Source organism: Phyllobates terribilis, unplaced genomic scaffold (genome assembly GCF_046119375.1).
Source record: "Phyllobates terribilis strain yellow unplaced genomic scaffold, ASM4611937v1 Scaffold_3__8_contigs__length_932513732, whole genome shotgun sequence".
Taxonomy (NCBI): Eukaryota; Metazoa; Chordata; class Amphibia; order Anura; family Dendrobatidae; genus Phyllobates; species Phyllobates terribilis.
The window spans coordinates 66,336,115-66,349,291 of NW_027362763.1; the positions used below are offsets into that span (position 1 = coordinate 66,336,115).

Consider the following 13,177-nt stretch of genomic DNA (forward strand, 5'->3'; position numbering starts at 1 on the left):
TATCCAAAATTATTTGATAATTGTGCAACCCCTTACTGACATGACAAGAAAGTGGTCTAATCTTTCTAAATGGTCAATGTTAGGAGGGCGGTTGCAGACAACTTTAATATAATGGAATGCAACGGACCCCAGGGTCCGCGGTGCAGCCTGGTGGACTGCTGCCGAACACTTTCCGGGTGGAAAGAAAGCAACCAACTTAAATGTAAAACCCTTCCGTGTTTCTGCACACTGGAACGGGTATACCAAATCGCACTATCTCCGTTAACAGCACGGGAGATAGGCGGAGAAAAACTATCTGTAGTCCTGTTACAGCACAGGGACTACAGTGGCGGCGCTTGGATGCATGTGTGACTACGCCAACGGGTACACGTGCCTCCAGCCAGCGTGCTACCAGACTGAAGGGTACTACTCCACGTGGCTGACAGGCGATAGCCGAGGATAGGACGTCTGCAGGCTGCTCAGGGTGTTAGGCGACCCCTTTGGCAGAGCCAGACTGCTAGCGAAACTACCTGCCTCTATGGAACTAGCCTGCCTCTATGGAACTAGCCTGCCTAAGCGACCTGTGCTAATTAGGCGAGCGAACTCTGGCATCGGCAGGTTACGGAGCGAACAGCTAGGGAGGACGTGGAACACAGTTGGGCACACAGCAGCATCACTTGCTCAAATGATCAGACCGTGCCGCAATGCTTGTGGGCGGGCCTTTTAAAGACTAAGCCCTGCCCACCGATGCGCCATTGGTGACGCTACCCGTGGACCAATCAGGCGGTGCCAGGTCACCGGGTCAGGTGGGTGCCAAACCACCAATCACGATCCGCCAGGTCACGGGCGTGCTCAGTGCAGCGAATCCTGGACTTAGACTCCAAAAGCCCTGTCTCCCTCTGCAACCTATGCTTAACATTGCTAGGCACAAATACCCAGGAGACAGTCTGCACATCTCGTGGACCAACTAGGCGTTCAGGCAGATGACGATGCAGAGCAGCATCAGCCCCAGCTGGACCGAAATGGGAGACCACAGAAGGTCCTGGACCCATTTCAAATCCAGCCACAGACTGACGCCTAACTGTCGGATGCCACCCTGCAGGCTTTTTCCTCCCTAAAGAGTTGTTTTGCCACTGCGCCTATACACAGTAAACCCGATGTTTCCCAATACTTTATTGTGGAAGTTGGTGCGTCAGAAGTGGGGCTTGGGACTATGTTGCCTCAAGGTCCGTCACCAGGTAAATGGCGTCAGTGGGCTTTCTTTTCTAAGAAATTTTCTTCGGCTGAGAGAAATTATGAAGTGGGTAATAGGGAGCTTTTGGCGAATAAATTGGAGCTCGAAGAATGGCGACATTGGTTGGAGGGGGCTGTCCATCCTATTACTGTTGTCACAAACCATAAGAACCTGTCATTTCTTCAATCGGCTAAACATCTCAACCCTAGGCAAGCTAGATGGTCGCTATTTTTTACTAGGTTCAATTTTGTCGTCACTTTCTGTCCAGAGGTCAAAAACGTCAAGGCTGATGCTTTCTCCCGGAGCTTCCCTGGTGGTTGTGACTGTGAGAACGCTGCCCCAATTTTGCAGAAGGGTGTAGACATCTCGGCATTGTACCCTGAACTGGAGGGTGAGATGTTGGAGGCACAGGGGGACGCTCCTGCCTCCTGCCCTTCAGGAAGGTTATTTGTACCATCTAGTCTGCACCACAAAGTAATTAGGGAACATCACAACTCTGTGTTTGTGGGTCATCCAGGTGGTAAGGCAACTGCAGACCTCCTTTCTCGTTGTTTTTGGCTGCATCGGGATGTGGTAGAATATGTGTCAGCTTGTAGTATTTGCACGCATTCTAAAGTATCTGTCTGGTGCTATTCTTCCGCTACCTATTCCTAGCAGGCTATGGGCAAACTTGTCCATGGATATTCTTACTGACCTACCGGTATGTGCAGGCAAAACTGTTTTGGTGGTTGTAGATGGATTCAGTAAAATGGTTCACTTAATCACATTACTGGCACTTCCAAGATTCTTGCTCAGGTGTTTATAAATGAGATCTTGAAGCTTCACGGGGTTCCCTTTGATGTGGTGTCAGATCAGGGGACCCAGTTTGTTTCCAAGTTCTGGAGAGCTTTCTTTTCTCGACTAGGGGTGCAGCTGTTCTTTTCCTTTGCTCTCCATCCTCAGTTGAATGGGCAGATCGAGCGCATTAATCAGAATTTGGAGACTTACCTCATGTGTTTTGTCTCCGAAAACCAGGAGGATTGGGCATCTTAATTACCGCTGGCAAAATTTGCAAATCATACAATCGCCAACAAATATAATCATAATCATTGCCAAGAAACTACTAGCAGGTCACTGCTCTTTGGTGCATACGGTTTTCATTCACATTTTGGTACTTTTAGTGGGGGAGGGGCTTCGGAGGTTTCTGAGGAGTAACATTTTGCTTCATCGCTCTCCTTTATGTGTCGGGGAGTTCTGAGTAATTTGAAGCTCATGGGAGACATGTACAAACTTATGGCTGAAAGGAAATGCTCGCCAGGTCCTGAGTGTGAATGACTTTGTGTGGTTGTCTACTAGGAATATCAAGTTGAAGTTCGTTCCTGGAAGCTGGGACCTAGATTTATTTATTGGTCCCAATAAAATAACCGCCATAACCCAGCAGCGTTTCGTCTTGAGTTACCTCATGCCCTTAAGATGCACAATGTCTTTCACAGGTCTCTGCTCAAGAAATATGTAGAACCTCTTGAGTCCTCTCCCCCAATCATGGTTGATGGTAGTTTGGAGTTTCAGGTTTCCAGGATTTGTAGATTCTCATCTCCAGCATAATTCCCTACAGTACTTGGTGCACTGGAAGGGTTATGGTCCAGAGGAAAGGATGTACGTTTCAGCATCAGATGTGAATGCCCCAAATTTGGTTCCTGCATTCCACACAATTTATCCTGCGAAACCTGGTCCTCAGTGTCTGGAGGTCTCTCGTAGAATGGGGGGTATGGTCACGGTTGTGACAGGTGTTATAGACAGCTGCTCTGGATCTGGCTGTAGAAGGTCTCTGAGCTTGGCATTGCAGATGCCTTCTTAATCCTTCTTCCTTTAGGAACCAGTGGCTACCTCCCTCCTGCTGTTAATTGACACACCCTTGTATGGGAGTTAAAGACTCTCAGTTTGCTGCAGGAAAGCGCTGATGATACTTCTATGTACTTTTGTGCATGCTTGGTGCACTAGTTGTTGTCTGGCTTCTTCACTAGTGCCCTTGGAAGACAGTTGGCATTTCTCCTCTGGTGTCTGCTCAAGCTAAGTTCATCACCTTTGTTTGTCTACCTTGCTGTCTTAAGTTTGTAGTGGGGCCTGACCAGTGCTCACCCCTTCCTATCTAGGGCCAAGCTCTAGGGACATACAGGGTTTAGGGTCCTGCTCGATGATTGGTGTGGAACCAATATAGGGATGGTAGGGTAGGCAGGGTGTTATTAGATCTGCCTAGGGGTCTCCACTCCCCCTTTCTCTAGTGTTTGGGCTTCCTTCCCCTCTTCCCTTCATGTTGCACTTAGTCTTTTTCACACCTTGCTTGACACATACCCAGGACAGGTGTGTGAGATAAGATATTTTACATATTTTCATGTGTATTATTTATTTATGAATTAAAAATTATTACAATAGTTACTCTTTAAGTTTCCTGCAATCTGTAACAGCCGCAGCTACCATGTGCCATTTGTAATACTACAAAATTTACTTCTAAAATACACTAATGCCATTTCAGCAAGCCATATTGTTCCACCACAAGTCCTGTATAAAAAAAAAACTAAATTGGGCTTTCACCATGAATTGTACCACAGGATAAGCTCAGCTCTGCCACATATGTATCAGTACGTATTCTAGTACCTCTCGTTGTTTCACTAGGAATGAGTCGATAAGATTCCTCTGGTCATTTACGTCCAGTTGTTTCCTGTGGTTGGTGAAGGTCTCTTGATTAAACGCATGCAATTCTTCTATATTCCTGAACACCTTTTCAGTCACACTTGTAAACCAGCGCATCACAGATGGATATGTGTTATAAAGCTGCACAAAAAAAATAGATGACCTTTGTAGTTCTATTTCTAACCAGGTACTTTCCTAAATGTGTTATCCAAAAATATAAAAGTTCCACTTACAGACATGATAAGTTATAAATATATAATCATAGGGATCACAATTGGTCAAACCTGGGAAAAGGAAATTCAAAGATCCTGTGTGTGGGGGATGGTAGCGTGTATATTTTTAGGATGTCATCAAAAACAGAATAGTAGGGGTCTTACTCTTGGCACCTCAGTTGATCATCAATACTTGTTAGGTGGATTCTATGGGTTAAAATGCACAACCGATCCTTGTTTCTGCTTATTTGTGGCAATCCTGAATTTACTAATGCAACTTTCAGGGAAATTGACTAAACACTCTAATTTTGTTCAGATTGTCCAACTGTCTCATGTGTATGAGATGTTCCAACTTATCCCTAATGGCAGATGTCATGTGCCAGAAGTATTGGGAGTATTGAAGTTCCAAAGTTTTTTTTTTGAGATTTTTAAGCACGACCTTCATCCTAAATCTGCATTTTCCCAGATTCCAGGAATCTTGGAATTTCGCATTTTGGGGAAGTATGGTTTCAGCATGCCCAATCCTGTATTCATGGAGGAGATAAGTAGGGGTATCTGGCCGTGGCTTATTCCCCTCTCTCCACTAAACATCAGCTGAGTGAATTCTGAGTGTTCAAAAGTCTATAAAGCAGCATCATTAAGTAGTCACCTCGAATGGCTTTCAATGAATAGGTCAGTCTCATTAAGAGTTTATTTGTGAAGGCCTTGTTCTTCAGAAAGTGTCTGTTATGATATACAACAATTACTATAGAAAGAAAGGGGAAAGCTATGCCTACAGTAAGACTAAGCTGAATTCCTATGATGTAGCGGGCTGCCTGTTCCTTGCGAACAGACCCGCCTTAGTCCTCGGCTAGTCTGAACGAAGACCTATAGCATAAAGAAAGGGGTCCCTAAAAGAACTAAGGACTGGAACAAAAATGGGACACCTTCTGAACAGAAAAGGTTGTTGCAGAACACAAAAAGATAAACTGACAAAAAGGTACTAGAGGTCCCAGAAGGACCAAGCAAACTGACAGATAGGCACAGAAGCACCTTGATAGCAAAACAATCAAACAACACTGAAGTCCAGCACAGCCAAAAGGGCGGAGCTGGAATATATAGGCAAATGGTCACGTTACCGCAAAACACAAGATGGAAAAAACAAACAGGAGGGTTCTAACAGTACCCCCTCTTTTATGAGGATCCTCCAGATCCTCCAGGCCCAGGCCTTTCCAGAAACCTCTTGTAAAAAGCTCTAACAAGCCTAGGAGCAGAGACATCATCCGCCCTTACCCAGGAGTTATCTTCGGGACTGTAACCTTTCGAGGAGATGAGATACTGTAATCTACCTCTATGCCATCTAGAATTCAAGATACGAGAAATTTCATATTCGCCGTCTTCCACCACAGGAGGAACTGTGACAGTAGCATCCCTAATTGATACATCAGCCTTTTTCAACAAGGAAACATGAAACACAGGATTAATCTTCCAGGAAGTAGGGACATCCAACCTAACCGCAGACAACCTGAAGCACATTAAATGGACCCACAAACTTAGGAACCAGTTTTTTAGAGGGAATCCTCAATCGCAAGTTCCTTGAGGACAACCAAACCAGATCCCCCACAGTAAACAAAACCTCCTTACGATTCCTGTCAAAATACTTCTTGGACTTCTTATTAGCCTTTTGAAGGTTGCAACGTACATTAGTCCAAACTCTCTCCAAATCAGTGGAAAAATTCTCCTCCTCCGGCACCGCCAATTTGGAGAACGAACCAAAAGACGGATGTCTCCCAGTACAACAAAAAAAAGGAGAACACCCAGCAGAGGAGGATGTATCATTGTTAAGAGCAAATTCTACGAGAGGCAGAAACTCAGACCACATCTATTGATTGTCCGCCACAAAACAACGCAAAAACTGTTCTACATCCTGGTTCTTTCTTTCAGTCTGTCCATTAGATTCAGGATGATACCCAGACGAAATTGACAAATGGACTCCCAGCCTATAACAAAAAGCACGCCAAAATCGAGCCACAAACTGAGGTCCCCTATCAGAAACAATATCTGTGGGAACGCCATGAAGCTTGACAATCAGCTTAACAAATGCATTAGCGAGTGTCTTGGCGCAGGGCAACTTAATGAATGGAATCAAATGACACATCTTACTAATACGGTCCACGACCACCCAGATTACAGTAAAACCCTCGGACACAGGCAGATCAGTAATAAAATCCATTGTGAGATGAGTCCAAGGCGCACTAGGAACCTCCAGAGGGCAAAGCAGGAGTATGTGAAGCTTTTGACCTAGCACACACAGTATATTGACGCACCCTCTTGATGACTTATTTCTGCCATCCAGGCCACCAAAAACTGCGACTGTTAAGTCTCTTAGTCTCAGAAATTCCTGGATGACCTGCCAACCGAGACTCATGACACTCCACAAACAAATCTCTAATAAAGGTTCTAGGCACGAACAACCTCCCATGGGGAGTGTTAGATGGAGCATCATCTTCAGCTTTCAGATTCCCATTCTCCAAAACGGAGTCCAATGCCGCCACCACAACTCCTTTCTGTAAAATGCTCTCCTCCTCCTCGGCACCGACTGTAGGAGAGAAGCTGCGAGATAAAGCATCGGCTTTAACATTCTTAGCACCAGGGATATAGGTAACAGAAAAATGAAACCGAGAAAAAAAAAGTGCCCACCTAGCTTGACGGGCATTCAAGCGCTTAGCAGCATCCAGATAGATCAAATTCTTATGATCTGTGAAAACCTGAATAAGAAATCTAGCGCCTTCCAAAAAATGATGCCAATGTTCAAAAGCAAGTTTAATAGCCAGCAACTCCCGATTTCCAACATCATAATTCAGTTCGGTTTCCGAAATTTTTTTCAAAATGAAGGCACAAGGATGTACAGTCATGGCCAAAAGTTTTGAGAATGACACCAAAATTATATTTTCACATTATCTGCTGGCCTCTGGTTTTAATTAGTGTTTGTCTGATGTTTATATCACATACAGAAATATAATTGCAATCATATTATGAGTACCAATAGGTTATATTGACAGTTAGAATGAGTTAATGCAGCAAGTCAATATTTGCAGTGTTGCCCCTTCTTCTTCAAGACCTCTGTAATTCTCCCTGGCGTGCTCTCAATCAACTTTTGGACCAAATCCTGACTGATAGCAGTCCATTCTTGCATAATCAATGCTTGCATTTTGCCAGAATTTGTTGGTTTTTGTTTGTCCACCCGTCTCTTGATGATTGACCACAAGTTCTCAATGGGATTAAGATCTGGGGAGTTTCCAGGCCATGGACCCAAAATCTCTATGTTTTGTTCCATGAGCCATTTAGTTATCACCTTTGCTTTATGGCAAGGTGCTCCATCATGCTGGAAAAGGCATTGTTGGGCGCCAAACTGCTCTTGGACGGTTGGGAGAAGTTGCTCTTGGAGGACATTCTGGTACCATTCTTTATTCATTGCTGTGTTTTTAGGCAAGACTGTGAGTGAGCCGATTCCCTTGGCTGAGAAGCAACCCCACACATGAATGGTTTCAGGATGCTTTACAGTTGGCATGAGACAAGACTGGTGGTAGCGCTCACCTCTTCTTCTCCGAATAAGCTGTTTTCCAGATGTCCCAAACAATCGAAAAGGGGATTCATCAGAGAAAATGACTTTGCCCCAGTCCTCAGCAGTCCACTCCCTGTACCTTTTGCAGAATATCAGTCGGTCCCTGATGTTTTTTCTGGAGAGAAGTGGCTTCTTTGCTGCCCTCCTTGAAACCAGCCCTTGCTCAAAGAGTCGCCGCCGCACAGTGCATGCAGAAGCACTCACACCAGCCTGCTGCCATTCCTGAGCAAGCTCGGCACTGCTGGTAGTCCGATCCCGCAGCTGAAACAGTTTTAAGATACGGTTCTGGCGCTTGCTGGTCTTTCTTGGGCGCCCTGGAGCCTTTTTGACAACAATGGAAGCTCTCTCCTTGAAGTTCTTGATGATGCGATAGATTGTTGACTGAGGTGCAATCTTTGTAGCTGTGATACTCTTCCCTGTTAGGCCATTTTTGTGCAGTGCAATGATGGCTGCACGTGTTTCTTTAGAGATAACCATGGTTAACTGAAGAGAAACAATGATACCAAGAACCAGCCTCCTTTTAAAGTGTCCAGTGATGTCATTCTTACTTAATCATGATTGATTGATCGCCAGCCCTGTCCTCATCAACACCCACACCTGTGTTAATGGATCAATCACTAAAACGATGTTAGCCGCTCCTTTTAAGGCAGGACTGCAATGATGTTGAAATGTGTTTTGGGGGTTAAAGTTCATTTTCTGGGCAAATATTGACTTTGCAAGTACAGTAATTGCTGTTAAGCTGATCACTCTTTGACATTCTGGAGTATATGCAAACTGCCATTACAAAAAATGAAGCAGTAAACTTTGGAAAAATTACTATTTGTCTCATTCTCAATACTTTTGGCCTTGACTGTACTCCATCCCTGTTCTCCTGAGACAAAACTGCTCCGACCCCCACCGATGAAGCATAGACCTCGACCAAAAAAGGCTTGGTGTCATCAGGCTCCATAAGGATAGGGGCAGAACTGAACCTCTCTTTGAGATACTTAACCGCTTCAATGGCCTCACTAGTCCACTGGACTGTATTCGCACATTTCCTGGTTAGATTGGTTAGAGGCTTAACAATTATAGAAAAATTCTTAATGAAATTCCTGTAATAATTGGCAAAACCCCAAAATCTCTGTATAGATTTCAAACCAACAGGCCTAGGCCATTCCTGCACAGCCGTACACTCTGCCAATGGGACTCCAGATCTGGCGAATAAATCAAAATGTCATCTAAATACACAACCACATTCTTACCAATCAAAGGTCTCAGGATGTCATTAATAAGGTTCTGAAAAAATGCAGGTGCATTAGTAAGACCAAAAGGCATCACCAGTTTCTCAAAATGACCTACCGGAGTGTTAAAAGCAGTTTTCTATTCATCACCCTCCTTCACTCGTAACAAATTGTATGCCCCCCGGAGATCAATCTTAGAGAACCACTTGTCCCCCACTAACTGGTTAAACAAGTCAGGAATTAACGGCAATGGGTAGGAATTGCGTACAGTAATCTTATTAATTTCACAAAAATCCAGACATGGACGTAAACCCCCATCCTTTTTTTTAACAAAGAAAAATCCAACTGCCACAGGCCACTTAGAAGGTCTAATGTGACCAGCAGCCAGGCTAGTCTGTATGTACTCCTCCAAAGCCTTTCTTTCAGGGATAGTCAGATTAAACAAGTGACTCTAGGGAACAGTAGCTTAAACAAAGCTCACAATACTTAATCAAATGGTCAGCTTTACCACAAAAAAGACACAATCCCTCCGAGAACCTCCGGTCTCTTTCCTGAGGGCGGAGCGACATCGCCCCAACCTCCGTCAGTTCTCTTCTGTCTGAGCAGATTTTCTGGGGACTAGGACCTGGCAATACAGGAGTCTTTACCTCATTCTGCCTAGATCTCAGCCTCCTATCCACAAGAACAGCTAATTGCATGGCATCCTGCAGAGTCTCAGGTGCGGGGAATGAAATTAGCAAATCCTTAACCTATCACTCAGACCAGCAAGAAATAGACATTTCAGAGCAGGATCATTTCATTTGACTTCTGAAGCCCATCTTCTAAAGTGTGTGCAATATTTTTCAACATCACCTGACCCCTGATTCAAATGCCTGAGTTCTGCCTCAACAGATGAGATTCGATCAGGATAGTCATATAATAGACCCATAGCAGAAAAAAATTCTTCTACCAACCGTAAGCATGAATCATTAGGTTGGAGAGAAAAGGCCCATCCTTGTGGTTCATTGCGCAAAAGTGACATAATAAAACCAATGCGCTGTGATTCGTTCCCAGAGGACCTTGGTCTCAAACGAAAATATATCAAACAAGCATTTTTAAAGAAAAAAAAATCTTACTGTTTACCATAAAAAACATCAGGCAGTCCTACCTTGGTTCCACAAAATGCGCTCCAGAACACCTACTCACGTGTTGCTGGAGCTCGGCCATCTCCAGAGACAATCCCTGGAAGCATTGAGCCAAATCCTGGACGGAAGCCATACTGATCCCTGAATTTCTTCCCTTTTAGTTTTTTTGGGCTGGACTTACTGTATGATCTGCAACAAGTACTAAGGAAAGAAAGGGGAATGCTATACCTACAGTAAGACAAGCTGAATCCCTATGATGTAGCGGGCTGCCTGTTCCTTGCGAACAGACCCACCTTAGTCCACAGCTCGTCTGAACGAAGACCTATAGCATAAAGGAAGGGGTCCCTAAAAGAACTAAGGACTGAAACAAAAATGGGACACCTCCTGAACAGAGAAGGTTGTTACAGAAAACAAAAAGATAAACTGACAAAAAGGTACTAGAGGTCCCAGAAGGACCAAGCAAACTGACAGAGATAGGCACAGAAGCACCTGGTTAGCAAAACAGTAAAACAACACTGAAGTCCAGCACAGCCAAAAGGGTGGAGCTGGAATATATAGGCAGATGGTCACGTTAGTGCAAAACACAAGATGGAAACAACAAACAGGAGGGTTCTAACAGTGTCTTCACCAATCAGATGTGTTTTGCAGAGGCAGTGTTGGTACTCAGTCCCTATTATAATTTTTTCGAAGCCAGAATATTATAAGAACCATTCAGCTAAGCATTGAAAAATGATAGTCCATCATTATTATAACACATGAAGGTAAGTCAATATGAAAAAATTACTAGAACCTTGAAGGTATCTTCAAGTTCAGGCATGAAAACCATAAATCACTATGGCGAAACTGGCTCTTATGAGGACCACTCCAGGAAAGGACGTCGATGAATTAGCTGTGTTGCTTATGATAGGTTCATCAGAGTTACCAGCCTCAGAAACTGCAAATTGATTGCACCTCAGATAACGTCAACATCAATTGTCCAGATTAGACTTCGAGACTCGACCTTCATGGTTTAATTGCTGCAAAGACGCCACTACATTGTACTGCAAACAAGAAGAAGAGACTTGTTTGGGATGAATACCACAAGAACTGGACATTAGATCAGTGTAAATCTGTGCATGGTCTTAGGAGTCAACATTTCAAATTTTTCGTACTGACAACCATGTCTTGGCTGGCCAAGACAGCCATGTCTTGGCCAGCATAGAGGAGGAGATGTGATGGTGTAGGTGAGCTTTACTGATGACACTGATGATGATTTATTCCAAATTCAAGCATAGATAGCCAGCATGGATACAACACAGAATTCTGCTAAAACATGCCATTCTATCTGGTTTACAGCTACTGGGACCATTATTTGTATTGCAACAGGACAAGGACCCAAAACATATCTCCAGGTTATGTGAGGGCTATGTGACCAAGAGAGAGGGATGGAGTTCTGTGATAGATGACATGGCGTCCACAATCACCTGATCTCAACCCAATTGACTTTGCTTGGGATGAGTTGGAGTTAAGGCAAAGCAGCTAACAAGTGCTCAGCACCTCTGGGGACCTCCTGCTAGACTATTATAAGGCCATTCCAGATGACACCTGATAAAGCTGCTTGATAGAATGCCAAGGCAATATAAAGCTGTTATCAAAATAAAAAGAGGTCCTTTGAGGAATTTTAGGTTTAATATAAATTCTGGTTTGACTTGTTCCTTTACTTATCTTTTCCATATGTGTTACTTCTAGGTTTTGCTGCCATCAGTCTAAATCTATAATTTGTACATTCCAATATGAACAAGGGAAAACATTGTATGAAGAGGCGTTCCAAACGTTTGACTAGCAAAGGACTACGACACTGTTGAGAAAGCTGTTTTTAAGATTAGAATTTTAAGAGTAGGCTCTCCTTATGGGTTGCAGCCTCACCAATCACACATTATATATCTTAAGCATGGCCTATAATGCAATTTCTTAAACACAATAAGAAGTTGTGCTGCTCACCATTGCCATTGGGGTAGCAATTAATTTGGTAACTTCATTATTCATCTTTATCAGCTTCAAAAGTGTGGGATCTTCATAATCAAATCGCTTACTCAGTAAAATGGAGACGATTATGTTACATGCAGCAGCATTTATAGTCATGGTGTTATCAAAGGGTTCACCTGGAAAAACAGAAGACAGTGGTTGTAATTGCAAAAAACAAAATTCTGACCAGCACCTCTGAACACAACAAAGCAAGTGTGAACAAGGGCAAGCCCCTGTCATGACTGCAAATCATAGAAACAAAAGAATGCAGCCGCCTCTGATATATGCAAACACAAAATATATGACATTTAAACTGCATTACTGTCATATAGAATATAATTATAAAAATGAAGGTACTTAGTGCAGAAATTGAGAAATTCATGAGAATATATCATCCAGGACGAGATGTACCTCTTGATGGGACCCTAAATCTAACATTTATCAAACATTTGTAGAGCAGTGCGGGGTGGTAGCTGCTTGCGAGGTATTGTCTCCTTTCACGTCCCGGCGCACTGCATGAAAGTGTTGGTCCTGGCTGGGTGTGTGGACTTGTGCTGTGAGCACACCATGCCCATGCAGACCACCCCACAGTTCATTAAAGGTAACTGTCCTTCAAACATAGAGTCGTTACTAAATGATAACTTGGCAAAGGATATATACAATGGTTAGCGGGCACAACGTCTTATGATTGTTTCCTCTACGGTATAAATAATTCTCCCTCACATCATATCCTTCTTCTGTAGTTTTACTCCAGGGCTTTGCAGAAACAATGGTTGTACATTACATTGCCACAATCCAGCCTGTCGCCACAGTCCTGATCAGCGAGCCTCTCTACTCGCTCAGCGGTTCTGTGTCTTATTTCTTCCACTACTGGCACCCTGCATCTACCACTCTGGACCCTCACTAGTTCCACAAACTCAGTCCAGTTTAGGGCCTTTACCTTCGGAGTTGCAAGGGGTTCGTGAATCGGCTTCCTATCCATGGATGCCTCCTCTGGAAGGCAAGTGTGACTACCTTGTCACTTCTTCTTTAGGATCTCGCTATCCCTGTCTTTAAGATTCCTGTTACTGTATGTCAACCCAATGGAAGCACTGCTCACCTTACACTTCTACACTCCATACTCCAACTCG

The 13,177-nt window shown here is 43.8% G+C and overlaps 1 protein-coding gene across 3 annotated transcripts in view; it reads right to left on the reverse strand.

The window, feature by feature from the left end:
- The window catches only part of LOC141258813 (cytochrome P450 2K1-like), a 312,341-nt gene that overhangs the window by 66,544 nt on the left and 232,620 nt on the right, over window positions 1-13,177 (reverse strand). For 2 of the 3 annotated variants that reach the window (XM_073673962.1, XM_073673961.1), the window contains exons 5-6: window positions 12,024-12,184; window positions 3,848-4,024 (exon numbers count right to left, since the gene is read on the reverse strand). In XM_073673962.1, coding sequence (XP_073530063.1) covers window positions 3,848-4,024; window positions 12,024-12,184 — 338 coding nt within the window. The remainder of the gene's footprint in view (window positions 1-3,847; window positions 4,025-12,023; window positions 12,185-13,177) is intronic. The other variant, XM_073673963.1, reaches the window with a different exon arrangement.